Raw genomic sequence first — 19281 nt, forward strand, 5'->3', positions numbered from 1 at the left:
CAGTTTAGCAGGATGAGGAGTGACAGACCAGTGAGGGTTTCCAGGGGTACTTGGCTGCATGAGGTGAAGGTGTGAGACATGTTACACTTGGATGAAACGCCAAGTAGCAGCAGAAAAGCACAGACAATTCAGACTGGTTTTGTACATAACTAAGGGTGAAATCACAGCCAGGAGTCAATGCCAACCTCAAGCTGCCGCTGTGGAGCAGCGGCCTGATGGTAAAAACAAAACCTGTATGAAATGGTGTGGGGAAAACAAGCACTTACCTAGCACTTCACATGCTCTTAAAGAATATACCTGGTAGGGACAGAATTCAAGAAAGAAAAAAAAAGAAGACACCACCCCAGTTTAAAGGCTTCTTCAATTAAATGTAGTTGAAAAGTTCTGACCACTTATTCATGAAGGAAACATGAAAACCTGATAGGAATAAGGGGTAGAAACATGGAAAATTATGAATGGATGGCTTGGAGAAGCCATCTCTACTCTGACTTTTAGTACAATAAAGGTGGAGTATCTACCATGCTCAGAAAACAGCCAGAGAGATGGAGCAGCAAACACAGGAGCTGCTTTATACCCGCAACATTTGTATAAACTGTGGCCACACACATTGCAGTGCAAAGACCTCAGCAGCATTTTACAGACCTATTAACCACCAGTAAGAATATGCAGAATTACAACAGCAGGTTTTACTTGTGAACACCTCATATTTATTATGCCTTGGCATTTTAATTTTTTTTTTCTGAGATAGATTGTTCTGCATCAGCTGCAAGTTTTCACACCTTTTCTTCCAGGGTCAAGAAAAACCCACTTCTGACCAGTGCAAGAGCTCCTGTCCTCCAGAGGTTTACACCAGGATCAAAACTGATCCTCTGAACCTGTTTGCTTCAAACCTGATGTTTGGACTGAACGTTACCTTTCTTAGGAACAGGTTGTGTCCTTGTATACCGAAATTTAACAGTTTGGCATTCAGCACTGGAAATACACATGCATTTAGGAATATAATTCTACAATGCTCACCCCCCTGCTACCAAAAGGAACCAGTTTTCATGGAGTAACTTAAAAGATCTTGGCAGACCTGAGTTATTGTCATCAGCTTTTCCTTTGGAGATGGGACTGATAAACTCCACGCAGCCCTATGCAAATAACCTGCCCATGCAAAAGCAGCTCATAGAGATTTTTTTTTCCTCATACGCACAGCTGTAGCTACAATACCGCGCCCCCCAGCCATATATTGCTTTAACACATACCCTGCCAATCACTCCTTTTCCCCTTGGAGACCTTTAGGACAACGCAGTCATTGTGCTCGTGTAAATGACAACACCGAAAAGGTGAATTTTCCATGGCTTTGACGTCTGAAATACCGAGTATTCCGTGAGAAAGAAAGCATTTTAAGGTTGAAAACGCTGTGTTTTATTACAAATACTGTTGTATAGAGAACACAACAAAAAGAAAGCGAGCGTCCTTTCTCCTCAGATATTCCACTCCTAACGACCTGGGGCAAACTCTTCCATGTTTCAACCAAACTGCGGCCCCACTAGCTGCCCGTCCCTGCGGGTTGGCTGCCAGCTCCCCGCACCCGCCGGCCCGGGGCTGCAGTGGGGCCGGGCCCGGCCCAGGCCCCCGGCTCCTCCGCCCGCAGCCCGGGCTGTGCCCCAGCGAGCCGCTGCGGGACTCCCGCTGCCCGAATCCCCGGGGAAGCGCCGTTTCAGCGGCTGTCACGGGTACGAACAGCCCAGGCCGCCCCTCAGTGTTCCCCGGCCGGGCACAAGCGCCGCTGCGGCGGCCCGGGTGTGCAGGACACAACCGCGGCGGGCGGGCGAACGACCAACCCCCCAGCGGCTGCCGCGGCTACCAACACAGCCCCCGTCTCAGACCCGGTAACGGATACGGGCCCGCCGCGCGTGCGCGCGCACGCACGCAGCCACGCCCAAGATCACCACAGGCACCACCCCGCCGGAAAGCGCCGCGGTGCCGCGCGCCTTCCCCGCCCCTGGCGCGCGGCCTATTTAACGGGAACCCGCCAGACAGGATTTCTTTCCGTGCGCCCTGCGGCACTGCGGAGCCGGGTGCGGTGGCAGCAGCAGCGCGGCCGCACCGGTACCGAGCGGGGCCTGGGGGGAAGGGCACAGAGACGCGGTGTGTGTGGGAGCCCCTCCTGTGGAGGCGGGGGGCTCCCGGGCGCCTTCAGCAGCATCTGGCGAGGCTGGGTCATTCGGTGCATGGCGCCGCGGGCGCTCCGCCGTGTGGCTGGCCCGGTGGCTGCCGGTAGCTGTGCGGCTTCTGAGCGGTTCCGTGTGTGCCTCAGCCTCCGGTAACGGCGCGGTAGCTTAGGCCGCTGAGTGTGACCTCGCTGCAGCGGAGCGGCTATCGCTGCCCGGTGGGCGCCGGGAGCGGCCGAACCACCCCGGCGCTGACTTGCTGCTGCTGCCTTAGAGAGGGTCGGCAGTCCCAGCACATGCTCGTCTGAACAGTAGTGGGTTTTATAACTTTTTGGAGGGATTAGAAACGTTTCAAGCTGTTCAGTGTAGGAAATCCAATTCTGATAGTTTGGAACAATGAAGCATAATCTCCAGAATGGAAGGATGGGTGGCAGGCACTGTTTTCCAGTCAGCATAACCCATCGTTTAAAAGATGAGTGACTGTCACACTGTTGTAACTCTGTCCTGAGTTTGGTTGCTGCAGCAGTGCACTAACCACTGGTGTAGTCTGGATGCTGGAGGTGACTTAATTCCAGCTAATGCTCACTAGCCACACAGGCTTCCCAGGCATGTCTGTATGTCTCATGAGGCTAAGATGAGCTAATTAGTATGTGCCACTCCACTGGTGACCTGTACTTCTTACTTTGAATTATCTCTTGGTTCATCAGGTATTCAAAGGAATGACAGGTTGGACATGCAGAGACTTGGTTTTGCTGATAAATCATTTTCATTGGCAAATGTGTGTCCTAAGTCTAAAGATAAATTACCACTTTTTTCCTTTGGGGAATTTGGCAAGCTTGGTATGGTGACCCTTACTATGCCCTTTTTGTGTTGTAGGCACAGATCAAAAGTAGTGAGTTCTGGCAGGGACAGGGCTCCAGGGCTTTTGGCCATCCCTGTGGTAATGCTCTCCTTGCCAGGGCTGTAGTGCAGGTGCTGACCTTAATTCAACTGACAGCAAAAACATGCGAGTTCCCAAGAATGTGGCACATAAGCTAGGGTTAAAGGCTGTACCCTGCTGGGGTACTCCAACCCCAGTGATGGCAGCTCGTTAGGAGCAGCGTAATAGCCCTGCAATCAGTCTTCATACTGGAGTTTGTTCTTGGTAAAATGATTGTGCCTCTGTTTGACCTTGATCTCAGCTGATGCTGTCTGTAGTTTGCTCCCCAGGTAACTATAAAACCGGTTTATTTGACCGGTTTACTTTGCCCAAGGAAATGCTGATGTTTGCTGCTAGTGGCTCAGCAGCAGAATTCTCTGAATCTGACATATTTTATCTCGTCTTTGTTTTAGGCAGCAAGTGAAGAGATGAGTTTGTTATTGGCTGTGGGAATCTTCAGTCTGGGCTCTGCCATGCTGTCATCTTGCAAGCAGAAAGGTGTCACGTGAATTCTGGAGCTACAGAAGTAATTATTTCTTACTGTACTCAAAAACATTGAGGAAAGCCTCCTGAAATCTAGATCTGGATCTCTGAAGCTGTTTAATGGCATGTAAATTACCTTATGGATAAGGAGGAATATGATTGTTTGCCTGTAGGGTTAAAGGGTTGAAATTCTAACAAAAGGTATTATGACAGCTACAAACCCCTAAGACTTGCTCCCTAGAACAAAGCAGATATAATCCAAGAATGCCAAAGGAGTCAGGAGAGAGGTGTGTAGTAATATCAGAGAATCTAGTTGGGGAGAGAAATGAGATTCCTGCTTTGAAGAGTTAACAGATGCTAGTTGGAAGTGAGAGTGAAGAACAGTGTGCTCAGTTGCCATCCCTACTGGCACTTAGATACACTGGTGTGCTGGAATGTATTCCAAAGGGTAAGGTGACCATGGCAGTGAACTTTACCTCTAGAGAGAGAATTGCTATCTGGGGATTGAATGTAACAAGGGGCCTGTGTTTTTGAGCCCAGAGAAAGCTGCCTTTTTTCTTTTTTTTTAACTTGCTCTTGGCTATTCTGGATCTGTTCTGCACATAACTGTTTAAAACAAGATTTTATGTTGATTTATTGAAGTGCATCTCTTGAGACAAATTTAACAAATCCCCTTTGATTGAAATCTGGAAAAATGCACCAGTCTTATCACAGGTAGAAAACTGTTTGCTGGCATAATGATGATGACTCTTTGCCGTTTACCCAACTGAATTTTGTGATGAGCAATGTTGTATCTGAAGTGCCAGTAACTAGCAGGATTGTTCGAGTTTGATTTGCTACCATCATTTCTGATTTATTTACTCTTTAAAAGGTGCTATGACATCAGGTGACCTTTTCTGCTGTCTTCAAGCCCTGTGTATGCACATACAGTAGATTTCATCCACTCCTAGAAGTATGAGTGTTAAAGAAGGTAAGTTGTTTTTTCACTGTGATACTACAGTATTCAGGCTCCAGTGAGCTGCACTGGTAGCTGGTGGTATTTGCTGCTGTCTCAAGCTGTGCCACATTACATCAGCTGGACTGCTGACTGGTTGTGCTGTCCTTTACATGTGGTGCTGCTACTGGTCTTTAATTTGTGCTTAAAATATCACAGCAGAAGCTGGGGAGAGGCAAGGATCAAAAGTTGTGCTAATTTTGCCTTTTTTTTTTTTTAGGATATACCTTCCTTAATATGGCTTGTCAAAAATAGTTATTTGTAAAGGAATTCTATTTAAGTCTATCCTAGAAGTAATTTTGCTGGCATAATGATGATATCTTTGCCGTTTACCCATCTGACTGGTTTTTGATGTGTACCTTTTAATCTGAAATGCCAGTTAAGTTAATAACTTAGTATAAGATTGATTAAGCATACAGAAAACTTACTTTGATTTTTTATTTTTTTTGTTTTTAGCTTGAAAACAGTCTGAAATGTGGAGTTCTAATGCACTTGGAAATGTTTTCGTGGCCCTTCTTGCTCCTCAGAAGTACTGCTTGATTCAATAGTAAGGCAGAAGAGTAGGTGTTAAGTGAAATGTGTGAATAAGCCTCGAATGAAGTTCAGGTGAGAGTGTTACTCCAGAAAGGGAAATGACTTTGTGGACACTCTTAGAACTTGATATGAATATTTAAATGTACTGAATAAATTGAACAAAATCTAATAAATCGATGGTCAAAACATGTAGTAAACTTATGTTTTCTTGTCTAAATGAGTGTTTACAATGTTAGTGGTGGCAGTCCCAAAGCAATGTGTGTACAAAAATGCAAGATTTGATTCAATTTCCAGTGACTCTAGGGTTTTTGCATCTATGTGAGCAGTAGCACCACGATCCTGCTGGATGACATCCTGGGTAGGAGGCACACCAAGCCTCCCATATTCAGCTTGTCCAGATTTGACAGGAAGCCTCTATAATTTTTATGCTGCCTTTTTTTTTTTTTTTTTAATGCAGATCTCTTGGATATAAAACTTGCTCAGTGTTATGTCTGCTGCCATATTCTTACTAGGAGGATAAAATACAGGGAAGTCCGTAGTTGGAGAAGCATGATGCATCTCAGACACCTCATCTTCTACACACCACTCTTTACACTTGTTTTTGCAGTGAGGTAAAGTCAAACTTACTGAGCTGTCTACCTATCAAGTAATCTTTTTTTTTTGTCTTTTCACTTTACTGCAGGGTTCTACTATCCCTTGTAGCCTATGTAAAGTAATGTGGAAGAACTCTGTGGGTTGTTTGTTGATTGTGGTATGTGGTTCTTCTGGTATGTTGTAGTGTTTTGTTTTTTTCTCTCCGGATTGCAGGGCCACACCAGAAACCTGGTCTAATATTATGTTGCTGTTATGTAAAACTGAGAACATTAAACAGTATGGTGGTACTTTTATACCTTCTAAAATTTATAGAACATGAGTCATAATTTAAGAAAGTTGGCTTACACTGGAAAGTTTTAATGTACTTAAAACTATTTATCCCTCATTGGGTGAAACATTTTAAAAGAACAAGAAGAAAAACTGCAGAGTTCATGTAGTTGAAATGAAACACTAGAAGTTAAACTCCTGGTTTAATTGTTAGTTGTAGTCTTATTAAAAACCTTGCTTTACTCCTGTAACTGAACTGTGGATGAACAGTGGTAGCCAGGAAGATAAGTTCAGGTTGTGGCTTTATTCTGAAAGCCTCCTTGGTTGAAGACATCACTTCTTGACTTCAAACAGCACTGTCAGAAAACTTGTAATTGAATCCTGTCAGCTGTGCTTTATTCCTTAGCAAAATGGTACTGAACTGTCTTATAAAAGTAATAAAACCCTTATTAGTTGTGTATTTCTAATTGCAGTCTCTCAAAAAGCTAAAGTAGAAGCTTCAGGCATTACTTACTGAGTGGAGTTTTTACTCTTCATTAGGGTTAATGTGAATTCCTGGGCCATATGCAGCAATAAACTTCAGTAGCTGCTGGTGACACTGCATGAGGTAACTATCTCTCTGTTGCAAGGAGTTTTCATCACTGAGGTCAAATGGAAATACAGGATTTGGTGCAATGCATAATGCAGACTTGCCTAAGGAAAGACAAAAAAAAAAAAAAAAATCAATATTTTTGCCAAAAGACTTTATAATCTTGCCAGGACTTTGAAGGAAAAGCGTCTGTGACACAGATTAAAATTGTAACATATAAGATTGCATTACCAAGTGTTAACATCATAATTCTTGACTCACTACCAAATTTGTGTACACATGTGACTGTGATGCTAGATAAACAACAAAAAAATCCTCAACCCTTGTCTTCTGTTTCCCCAGGGAGGGTAATCTGTCTTCAGTTTAACCTGGGCCTGAAATAAGCCAGCATAAAGGATGGAGGTGCAGTGTGGGCCTGCAGCTTAATCATGTACATCACTGAGGCTCTCTGCCTTCTCTTCCACTGTCCTCCACAGTGGAAATTCTGGACTTTGATTTGAAATGACAATTACTTCAAACAATTGATATAAACCTTCTGTCAAATAGACAAAGTATTGACACTGTTACCAAGACTAAAGACTGAGTTATGTTATTTACCATGTTTTAGAGTAAGAGATGATTCAAGTAACAAGATGGCAATCAATGCATCTTCCTCAAGTACTTTGTTTCTCAAACTTAGTTTAGTGTGAGCCTTAGACAGTGAAATCCTAAAAGATGAATATAAGCATATCAGAAATAAAAAATAGTGCACACATGAATGCAGTATGTATTGCCATGTTTAAAACACTTTTGTAAATTGAAAGTTAACATTTGAGTGTTTGTTTCTATACTTAAGCTGTGTAAACGTCCCACAAATACTGTGCAGTTGTACTTGTCACTAACAAAGTATGTATTATTGTGTGACTTTCTTGTGTTATGAAAGTTGTAGAACTTGGCATATTATCTAAAGACTTTTTTTTACCTGCACAACACAAAGCTATGATAATTTAAATCAGTTTTCTGTTTTTCTAGATAGCTTCAGCAGTGATAATTGTTTTTTAAATCACTGGGTTTGCCTGACAAAGTTCTTTTTTTTTTTCCCCAACATCAATATATAAATTAAATGGTATTCATAAATAGTCAATAAGATTATGCTTGAGCTTTTAAAAACTTAAGTGTCATGTCTATTTTTTATTTAACAAGCTCTTGAGCAGGTTAGGAGAATTTGTATTTGCAACATAGATGTGTTTACTTTAAAAAGTAGGACATACAAAATTTTTAGCGCAGATGCTGATAATGTTGAACCATTAAGAGAATCTCTTCTCACTCTGCGACTTGCAAGATAGTAGCCCTGAATGAGGTTTTCTGCTTCTGAGCTCAGTTCAACATGAAGATTCCTAGCAAACAAAATAAACTAGAGAGAGGGTACACATTTTAAATACTTAACCAGAAAAAAAAAAAATTATTTTCCGCACATTTTAACATACCACTGCCACAGTAATAACAGTTTGGACAATAAATTCTACCAGTAGTTTTTAAAGAAATAGCTGTCACTATTCAGTTATGCATAAGGATAGATCTCAGATACTAAACAGAATCACCCATTAATTATACTAGAAATATTGACAGTTTGTTTAGAATGGAATGTTAACTTTTACTACTGATTATAAACTTGTCAAAAGTAGGTATTGGAGACCTGTTCTCACATGAATGTTAACCTATGCTTTTCAGAAACAATATTGAATTGAATTTATGATGTTAGCTCTTTTAAAGAGCTGAAGCTAATGTATCAATGATCCTATTAGCACTAGTGGGAGTATGGTGGGGGGGAATGGGTAGGATTTAAAAATAAGCAACGTGAATGTGTGAAGAGAACCTTCTGATTCCAGCAATAGTATGAAATTCCCAAGTATAATGCATTTCTAAATGCTTGGGCAGTATCTGTTACCTCCTCAAAATCCTGCATTTGGAACTGCTGTGAGACTTTGTACAGCATGGCTTCAGGATTGATAGCTTTTTTCAAGATATGATGCACAAGAGGAGAAGACGGTCGACACGAAGGAAACTCATTGTATATCAGAAGCCCAAAAACATCTAGAAGATTAGGTGGAATCAAACTCACATCCTAAAGAAAAGATCCAGAAAAACAAAATCATTATTTCAGCTTTTTGATTTGTAGAAACATTGCAGTTTTTTCAATCTGAAATATTCAATATCCATATATACCGAGTCCTGAAAGACAAATTACCTGTAATATATGCAGTAAAATTCTGTTTCAATAGTAGTTGTCAAAAGCTACTCTGAATAATAAATGATACCTACTTCTGGGAAAGCTAGCTCATTTTAGAAGGTACCTGATTTGAAGTCACTTAAGTTGTGACTTTTTGGGAAATACTAACAAAATTGATTGTTTTCATTATTTTGTACGTTGAAATAACTATCAACACAAATGACTGCTATAGTACAGTTACTGTCATAACAAGGCATGTGCTTTACCATCTGTCCAATTAAAAAGTTTTCCTTTTGTATATGTTTCTTTGAAGAAGAATCCACGTCTACAAAAGACCAAAAATTGGTTTGAACTGAAATAGTGACTTGTTGGTCAGCCTCTTCTCCATACTTCTTCCCAGGAATGAATACTGTTGTCATTCTGCTTTCCAGCACTAGGATAGGACAAAATATGTCAATTCTGTAATTGGTGTAGTTTAACTATAATTTCTAGTCCCACACATGTGACCTGAAACCAGTCGCTATCGTGTATTTAATAGAATTGTCAACATCAATGGATCTCTGTAGTGGAGCCTGTGTAGTATATGTAAGCTTATAGGACCTTGGCTTTTTTGTTCTTTTCTTAGACACATTAAAAATAGCATTATAGATTTTTCACAGCATTTGAGGGCCATGAGCTGAGGAACAAACCTAGCCATGAATTTGTATGTTGGTTTTGTTGTGTCCCCTCATTTGTTAGCATGTATGAGATTACCGGACTGTAGAAGTTCAAGCTTATCCTTTTTGTATGAAGATAAGTCTCCTATGTAACAGACACCACCCTTAGCCAGGACAGCACTGCAAGCTTGGATACTGGCACTTCCAGTTCCGTGTTTATCTTTGGACACAGAAGGAAAAATGTCACTAGAAGGTGGGTGTCGTATGCCACGAGGCAGAAGACATAGGCTGTAATTCAGAAGCCTAGGGGATTAAATAATTTTCAGTCATAAATTGTTAAATTATTCAGTTTTTCAAAACAATACTACACTTAATACTGTATAATGGTATTTGTATTTATTAATACTCACTTAGAAACAACAACAACAAGCCCTAACATAAAACCAGTGTCAAAACAAAACATTTAAGTATTCTCTCCAAAAGCTGCCAAGCGGACTGTATTTCTTATGGATTTAACATGAGGCAATTTGTGGTTTGTAATAGAACTCACTCCTAGGAAGTCAAAGAAGTCGCATAATTTAACTCCATATTATTAACTCCTATTCCTATTGTAGAGAAACTTTTCCAGTGATTTACAAGGGTACAGGATTTGCAATCCTGGCCATTTGGGAAAAATGAAAAGGCTGGGAATGTGCAAGCTCTGCCTGCCTGGGTTACCCTCCCGTTCCCTCTCAGATTCTTTTGGAGCAAGCAGGTGTAGAAATTTCTTTTTCATCTGCTGTACTATGTTTCTTGGCACAAAGAGTTTGCAAATTGTCTGTCTGGTTCCACAATCAAAGGCTCCTAATGATTTTAAAATGCCAGAGCATAATTTATCCTGCTATTAATAACTGAGATAAAATTGATTAATGAGAATAAATAGGCTATCATACCAATATAAATAATGATGTACGAAATGCCTATTTTGACAGGCTGCTGACAAATACTATGTGCACATGCAAGACAGTACAAATGACAGTACTGACCAAGATTTACAGTGTGCAACTGTTTTAATATTAAGCAGATGTTTTGATGCTCAAAATACTCGGAGTTCCTATGACTTCTCTCATGAAATCTTTCTCAACCTGGGGAAGAAAACCCCGCAGCCCACACTATTTTCAACTTTGAACTAATTTCTACAGCTCCATTTTGAAATGGTTAAGAAAGTATTTTTCCCCAACTAAAAAATACTAACAAATTTGTTGAAGAACTGTCAAATGAAAATAAAATTCATGCCACTCTCATAGATCTTTTTCAAAAATAAAGAAAGAAGCCCTGTTTTCAGTTGGGGAAGGATAAAGGAATTTTGTTTAAATTAATGTAAATTTAAAGCTGACCATATCATAATTTTTCACAGTGTATGCAAAAATGTGTTAAGAGCTTATAATTATGTGAAGGGGTAAATACATAAGATGCAGACATACAGAAAAACATTTTTCTAAAGGTAGCAACAGCCAGATTTATGACCTACATGTAAAGATGCATGTGACTTTTGATACTTTATCAGTATAGCTTTTATGAAAAAGAGTGACATAAATGTATCTATTTACACATCACTTATTAACCAAAAATGCCATTATTAATAGGTGGGAAGTGGTGATGAAAAAGCTCAAGATTTGAAAAGTAGAACCATTTGCTTTTATTATATCAACACCAGCTTCTGGGACAGTCTTCAGTTTTAGAAGAACGTTTTGTTTGAGCTCTGCTAAACAGTGCTAGTGTTAAAATCTTATTGAGAACATTATGAGGGCATTAACGGGTTTTATTATTAGTGAAGTTGTGACCCAGATTTATCACTTGAAAAAAATAAGTGTATTTGGGTATTTTTACTAAGTTGAGGCCCTGCATATTCTTTTAAAATACAGTCTCTTTAACCTTTCATGTAAGGCCAATCCTATTATCTTTAAAAATACTCATGTTTTTAATTCTAATTTACGTGAAGAATAAGGAATCTTTACCTATCAATTACTAGTGTGTCGCTTGTCACAATCAACAGATCCAGATAATCTGCATTTTCTTTTTCACATGTCTGTACTAGGCTCAGCAGTATTGTGAGTTTGAGAGTATTGCAAGTGCCTGGTGGGACAACTTGAGAAGCAAAGATATTGGCAAGGATGGCTGTAAACTTCCAGCATGAGGTTGATGTCAGTGAGAGCAGATACTTAAAATTGTCACCGACAAAAGAAGGACCTAAATATAACAAAGTACAGGTTAACAAACACTTCATATGAGAGCTATGCAGATATATTAGAATAAGTCATCATTCTAGTCTCGATACAAAACTTACAAAGAACAAATGTTTATGTGTTGAGCACAAATTCAGAATGTAAACATCTGACACTATTAATTTTACTAAAAAGGTAGCAGCATGTCCTGCTAAAACTGATGCAATAAGAAACTAATAACAAACTGAAATATCACTTTCATTTAATGTATAATTTCAAACTACCTTTCAAAAGATAGGAAAAGTTGGAAACAGAAGTTGAAAAACTGAAGGAAAGAATTATGTAGCTTTTCAATGCATGGAAATGGGGCAAAAGGTGATATTCTCAAAGACCAGTAAGCATACATTGCAGACTACAAGGAAGTGGTTTTGTAATCTGGACCTCTAGGTCATAGATACCTGTACCACTTCTCATAATTTTGTTCTAGAAGGTTTTCCAACTTTTAAAGTCAATTTTTAATGGAACTCTTTTACCATTTGGTTTGCAGAGCTGTACACTATTGACTTCTATACATGCTGTAGCTTGTAAGCCATTTTGCACACAAGCTGGGATTCCTATAATCTTGTAGTGGTTTCCTATCTTCATTTTATTGACCAGTTCATCTAGAAATTTTGAAAAAAAAAAAAGAGAGTGGTGATGAGAGGAATCTGAAGATGTGTTAGGGTGTAAAGACAGTTTTAAAGGTATGATCAGAAAACTTAAAATTGAACTATTCAGAATGTTATTATTTAATTGCAGAAAACAACAGTTGGGTGCCAGGTTCACTGTAATGGACTAGAATAAAATGATGCATACAATTCTAATTAGTTAGTGCAAAAGGTAAGGAAGACACAGTGGGTGAGGAAAGGCAGATTCCTGATTAAGAGATAAAAAAGGATAATGCATTTAGTTCTGCATTGACAAGAAAATGAATAGTTGTTTGCAAGTATGCATTCCTACTCTGAAACTTGTGGTTACACCACTATTAGTTACTGTCCTATAAAATGTCAAAGAAGTAAAACCACAATAAAAAGGAAATCCAGTAGCTTTGTGAACCATCTTTAATTAAAAAAAAAAAAAAAAAAATCACTTTTTTTTTTTTTTTTTAAATGAGAGTTAGGTCCAACCAAATACAAGTCTCAGCTCTAAGACCCTGTCCAATCCCATGAGTCACTGAAGCCCGTGGAAATTTAATGCATGCAAAACTCGCAATATCTGACCCACAAATTGTGTTTTATAACAATACACGCACAGCATCAGTTTTTAAGTGTATCTCACAATCTTGGAGCTATTTAGTTTTCCAGAAATGGACAATATAATTCCATAGACTTTTGGAATAATGTTGGTTTGGGGGTTTGGTTGTTGTTTTACGAGAACTAATGGAAGTATGTTGGTGAGTTGTGATTCTAGTTGGATATTCTCATTAGAAATCGTTTAATGATTGCAGTGGTAAGTAGCGGTAGTAGAAGCCAAAAGTCCTGATGGAATGCAGAAAACAGCTAGACTGAGGGTGTTAAAACGCATGCAGTTAGTGCGAAACAGTATGGACAAAGGAAGTAGAAAGCAGAAAAAAAAACCCATCTACAGTTAGTATGTGATACTGTGAAGCTGGTCAGGAGATTTTATTTATATGAAGGTACAGAAGTGAACATAACAGTTTTGCCATGTGTACTCTTCAATCACCTGTGTATACTGTTTAGTCATCTAATTTTATGTATTTTCACCCCTAACTTTATTGAAGAACTGCAATATAAGTTATTACTTTCATTTTATCCAGAGAAATGGACCTATAAGGAAAATGCAAGTGAATATTACAGTTCAATTCTAAAACATTTAACAAATCTCCAAAATTCAGCTTACCTCTCAAGAAAACTGTAAACGTCTGAATCATAAAATGTGATTTATCGTTGGAATATCCTTTCAAAGCATTAAGAACTTTTGCATCAATCATTTCAACTATTTGCTTATCTTTCAAAGTAAAGGCAAATAAAAGGTTAGTTCCTTTGAAAACAGTACAGTTCCTTTTTTTTTTTTTTTCCTTTTAAATGACTAGTACATTTCAGGGCTTTTTCCACTTGACCATCTTACTTATTAAGTAACACAAGTAGGAAACTAACAGATCTAAAAATAAAACCACATAGATCCTACCACCAAGTACTCTATATTTCATGTCTTCCTGCAGTGGTGAAGAACACAAGCTACACACAAAATCATTCCTCACTGTGGCAGATTCTGTAGCTCCAGGCAGATGCACTCTTATATAGCTAAACCCTAAAAAGAAAAAAACAAAAAGTCAAGGAGGAGATGCCTTTCATTTTAAATTTCCCATTATGAAGAGACTAAAATACTGGACAGTGAAATTCCAAATTTATCATGCATTTATTCGTATGAGCAGCTTGTTGGTATACTGTGGTTCCACTAAAACGACCTGAATAATTTATTCCAGGTTGACCACAGGATGGCAGAATTTCCCTTGGCACCCCCCAAGCAGAACAGCTCGGCGTTTCCGAGGGGGAACGAGCGGCTACCGCCGGTGCCTGACGGGGAAATGACACGGGAGATGGATACTCATTATTAGAGGTATGTGCCTTCAGAAAGACATCATTATGATTTATTCTGCAGTCTCTAACTTTGGGATTTCACTTCTCTTTCGTAATTTTATGGTCTCTTACAGGAAGAAGCAAATGAAACAGCCTTAAAAGTACTTAAGGCCTAATACTGCAACAATACAAGCAGTTCAGTAATATTAATATTACTCAAATAAGTGGTTCCACAGAATTCATCTCCCCATTAAAACAAACCTGTCCTATGCTAGATGCTTTTGCCAGTCACTTAAACATACTGTATTTTTATATAAATAGAAACACAGTTTCCAAGGGAAAAAAGTACTTTATCTTTTTTCTTTCAGAAAATTTAATTATATTGGCAACGTATCTTTTCTCTTATAAACTATCTTCAGCATTAGGAAAATGGAGTGCTGGCACAGCTGTGCTTCCAAAACCTTTAATAATGCTGAGCCACTGACAGGGCCCACTTTCCATTAATAAAAATCATGCTGTGCTCATTACAAAAATGTCTGCATAATAAGACTGCATAGAAATGCCCTTTCCATGCTAGGTTTTTAATCTCTGTAAATTATCAAGTCTATTTAGAAACTTTTGAAATAGTACTGAGATATTTCTTTTATTACCTTCAGAAAATGGACAGGTTTCCTCAGTACAAAGAAATCTTGCTCCTTGTGTATATTTTGTTACTGTTCCCATTGCAGTTGCTATTCCTTCAGACATATAAAATCTTTGAGATGTGTAATTAAAGGGAAATGCAGAAAGACTGAGGACATAACTTGGTAAAGGTGGCAAATGTGTTGGTTTCAGCAGTATACTAACCTAACAAGAGACACAATTATACTAATACTGTAAAAAAACTTTATTTATAACTGCTTTACTTACAGACGATGATTAGCTACTAGAAAAAAATTACAAACACATGAAGTGTAATTCAATTTCACACTCATTATCTCAAAATTCTTGCAGTATGGTTAGGTGACATTTCCAGCTACTTTTAATTACAAATACTACTACAACCAAAGGGAAAATGAAAACTGAAAAGTTAATACAAAAATATTATTTTTTAACACTTCACTATACTCAAATGATTTAAGATCTAAATGGAGAACAATGCAGACTCACCTGAGCTTCTGTCTGCAATTGTTCAATTAATGATAATGTCTTAATAGCTATGAAACATACCTGTGATTGAAAAAGAACTTCATTTTAGAAAGGAAAATCTAGTTCAGGTATAGATGATGTACTTTTGTCTACTCTTGCCTATATATACATACTTACTGACTGAAAAATCTGTGCAGCTTGTATGGGATTATGAAGAATGCAGTTTCCAAGAGCTGCATCTAATTCAGTAATATCAGAAGGATTTATTGAAATAATGAAACGATAAACAGCATAACTCTGTTTTGAGTCTGTAGAAAAAGTATGTTTAATAAAAATAACAGAGGTTTGTGTAACATTATGTATCAATTTAACAGAATATGTATTGAGTAATACCATTATATTTTTTGCAGTCGTGCACGAATTTCTGAAGGCCACCACTTCTGTCAAGGTAAACAAGGGAAATTTCCCTCATTTTCTGTATTTCATGATGCATTCTCCAAGAGAGATCTTTGCATTCTTTATCAAAATGTTGGAATAAACTGTGAAGAAACAATATTAGAACTGGCCATGCAACAAGGTATGTATTAAACAAGCCATAAAACCAAAAATAAATAGTCTCTTTTTCAAACTTTGCGATTCTTTAAGGATTTTTAAACTACCACAGTTCAATGGAAAGTTCTTTATAATGGCTGACGCATACTACATTCCCAAAGTAAATTCCTGAATGATGTTCTAGTGCTTTATATTTTCAGTTAATTATTTTGCTGCCCAATTCCCTAACTCATGAAATTAAAGCCTGCATTTAATTTAACCTCTCCTGTGTATTTTATAGGTATAATCAGCCTATTGAAAGTAAGATTTAAATATCTGCCTTATCCAAGAAGCCTGTGATAGCTGTGAAGTGTAAAACTGGGCATCATCTTTTCCCTTTTTAAAATCTGACTTCCCTGCTCTGCTTTTACCCCCTTTAGCACCCACTTAAGGTGTCAATCTTGCAAACACTTATTTCCAGCACATACACAGAAAAATCAGTTCTCAAAGACAAAACCTTCACAACAGTTCTGGTTTGGAGGCTGACCATGCTCTCCAGTGGTGTTTTCATTGTGTACTATCCACATCTCTACGTATTTATTCAAGTAAAATCTCGTACCGTGAAGCAGTACTTGCTGAATTTAGAAGGAGAATCACGCTACAGCCAAAATATGGTATTTTGTATATACGTATGTGGTTTACTGTCTTAGAGATTTTCTTCTACAAAGTGTCCTTTGTCCTCTCTGTAGATGACCAAAATTAAACACCACTTAAATCTTCAGAAGTAGATTTTGTTGCCTGGTAAAGGACAAGACACAGAATTATTGGGCTGATGGGGAAGCAAAGCCCACAGCGTCTGAAGGGGATGTCCTGTGGGAGTTCACAGAACTACCTTTATCTAAGGGAGGAGCTAACTGGATACCAGTGCAACCTGAGTGTGGCAGCAATGTAAATCCTGACGTCTGAGAATTCCATGCTCTAGGCTGGTAGATGTGTTTAGTGGCCTGAAGTATTAAATTTTAAGAAGAAGTTGAAAGATAATTTATAGTAGGGACTTTTTTCTTTTTTTTTCTCAGGTTCTTTAGGATTACTCCTACATGACTACTGCTCCATCCCTTGAAACCTTCAGCAAGAGGGGATTAAAGAAACATAGACACACAGATTCACTGTATTTCCCCAGACCCTGTGTTCTCCTGGCTAGGACACCAGACACAACTAGGAAGGACTAAGCAACGGCCCAGGTCATTCTGCACTAACCACTGTCATCTCCTAACCTTCACAGAATAAAGTTTGACCAGCCCCACAACCGGGGTGACCACGTTCATCCATTCCCCCACAGCCGGGTAACCCCATTTAGCTGCACTCCAGTGTGTGTCAGGGCACGATGCCCAAAGCCTGCCCCCGGGCTTCAGGCTCCTTGCCATCAGCACCCCCTCCTCACAAACCCCACCGGCGCTCTCCCCAAAATACTCCCCAGGCTTCCTACGCGCCCCTCTTCAGCACCGCGGTGTCTGCAGCAACGGGCAGTGAGGGCGACACCACAGCGGGGAGAGAGGACATAAAACTTTCCCCCTCGATATTTAGGAGGCGGCAGCGAGGGGCCCGACGGCCGCAGGACGGGGCTGCCGGTACCGCTCCCACTCCCGCACCCCTCAGGCGGCAGGCGTTGGCGCGCTCGGGTACAGCCGTTAGCCCGCGCGGCGTGGGCGGGAAACGCGCCACAACTCCCGCTCCGCCCGGCAGCCGCAGCCCTCACGGACACCGCCACCAGTGCCGAAAACGGCTCCTCTCCCCGCCCCTCACCCACAGCTGCACAAGCGCACCCGCCCCATTGACCATACAGTCCCTGTGGAAGGCGCTGCCTTTTCTTTGCTGCGGGCAAAGGCTTAGGCAGGTCACTAGAAAAGGGAAATGTACTGACAGGGTAGCAAATCCTGAAACACAACATATTTATAAAACCCTTTTCTCCCTTTTATTAATAAATATTGGGTATTTAACTGTTGCCTTCAGCATGCCAGCCATCTGTAAACTTACCTCTCAGGACAGCACCTCTGAACTCTTTTTCTGTTGTATTTCAGTTCATATTTTTACAACTGCCATGCCCTTCTGCCCCATTCCTTTGCTTCCACAGCACCAGGAGAGAAGGCTGCTGCTCACAGGGTTCAGCTGCCCCTCTGAAGGGGAGGAACAATCCTCTTTCACCATGGTCAGGCAAAAAGCCCCCGCATTAGTCAGAAAAAGAGAAATTTTACCTCCTTTTATTACATTTCTGCCAAAACAGGAAAGGAATACCACAGGTGGTTCCTGTGTAGGTTCTTCCACAATCTCCTACCACAACTGGTGCTTCAGATTTCACTTTTCAGCGTCGCATCGGGTGAAGCGGCTACTACATAGTGAGCAGAGTCATCTTACTTCGACAACCAGCATCATGAAATGCAGAATGAGAGCACTTGATGCAGAAGTGTTGCAAGGCTTCATTGCCTGACATTGCACACAGAGTCTGTTATCTTTAAAAGTCCTGATCTGACCCAGGCATTTCACAACATGAACTTACAGCAGAAGGAAAAAAGCAAGTGTGATACGTTTAACACATTCACATTTCACCAAAAAGGCAGAGCCTGCTGAAAGAAAAAGCTTAATAAGCAATTATTAAGGTGCTCTCCCAGAAATAACTTCAACTACCATTGCCATTTTTTTTGTATTAGGAAAAAAAACCCAAACCAAACAAAACCCACCAAATTTCTGAGCAAAAAAAGGCCAAAGCCCAAACCCCTTCACCCAGTCAGGCAGCTAGGTATAGGCATCTTTGAAATACAAGACAAAAAATAAAAGGGGTGCTAGCTCCCACAGCAACAACTTCACAAGTATCCCTCCTCGTCCCCATCTCCCTACAGTATCGTACCTCCTCCTGGGAGAGGCAGAAAGCAGCTTGAGTACATGTTTCCTTGCCATAAAGAAAAGGTAGTTACAGTAGCCGACATTTCAGGACTACACAGAGTAAAAGTTCAGTCTAAGAATGGATACTTGCTATCTGACAATCAATTTAAAAACAAACAAAAAAAGGTGGGGCTGTTGCTTCCAAATGATGATAACTGCAAGCACATGCATGTAGTTGTTGGTTGTCCTGAAGAGTTGCACCGCTGTTTCCAAACCTCTCAAAATTTCAGAGCAGCACTATGGAAAATGAGCACCACGGCACCACTCCGCTCCCACAAACGATACAGTTCCTTCCTCCCTTACACACCAATGGCAATTCTTGCTTCTTTTACTCAGCCACTCCTTCCAACCCCCCCTGTATCAACTGCTCTGCTCCACTTAAGCACTATGCAGGAGACAGTGGTATAAGAAGGTATTTCCTGAGATAAGCAAGGAATCCTGTTTTAGTTTCCACTTGTCTAATGTTTCACTATTGACACAAGATAAATTTCAGAAGAA

General features: G+C 39.9%; 1 protein-coding gene, 1 long non-coding RNA gene and 1 other non-coding gene across 9 annotated transcripts; 2 read left to right on the top strand and 1 right to left on the bottom strand.

Moving 5' to 3' along the window:
• The first annotated feature begins 1957 nt into the window (after positions 1-1957).
• LOC136098734 (uncharacterized) lies at positions 1958-17755 on the top strand. 7 transcript variants are annotated; one of them, XR_011737408.1, is made up of 8 exons: positions 1967-2097; positions 3492-3604; positions 4433-4531; positions 5012-5161; positions 5547-5700; positions 14094-14227; positions 15726-15763; positions 16923-17736. It is a non-coding gene; the product is annotated as an uncharacterized lncRNA (long non-coding RNA). The 7 variants fall into 7 exon arrangements; XR_011737407.1 differs by having other exon boundaries at positions 1968-2097; positions 15726-17755; XR_011737409.1 differs by lacking the exons at positions 14094-14227; positions 15726-15763; positions 16923-17736 and adding exons at positions 6491-6557; positions 6882-9043 and having other exon boundaries at positions 1968-2097.
• On the top strand, positions 4857-4935 carry LOC136099158 (small nucleolar RNA SNORD87). Its single transcript, XR_010651050.1, has one exon. It is a non-coding gene; the product is annotated as a small nucleolar RNA SNORD87 (small nucleolar RNA).
• MCMDC2 (minichromosome maintenance domain containing 2) lies at positions 6477-15950 on the bottom strand. Its single transcript, XM_065832379.2, has 14 exons — positions 15709-15950; positions 15493-15623; positions 15337-15396; positions 14838-15033; positions 13796-13918; positions 13508-13615; positions 12142-12270; positions 11402-11633; positions 9502-9707; positions 9015-9181; positions 8467-8643; positions 7790-7932; positions 7137-7246; positions 6477-6643 (listed from the first exon to the last, which is right to left on the bottom strand). Exons 1-14 carry the CDS (start codon positions 15806-15808, stop codon positions 6477-6479), a joined length of 2049 nt encoding a protein of 682 aa, XP_065688451.1. The 5' UTR covers positions 15809-15950.
• Positions 17756-19281: the final 1526 nt, after the last annotated feature.

The sequence above is a fragment of the Patagioenas fasciata genome, chromosome 2, assembly GCF_037038585.1.
Source record: "Patagioenas fasciata isolate bPatFas1 chromosome 2, bPatFas1.hap1, whole genome shotgun sequence".
NCBI lineage: Eukaryota > Metazoa > Chordata > Aves > Columbiformes > Columbidae > Patagioenas > Patagioenas fasciata.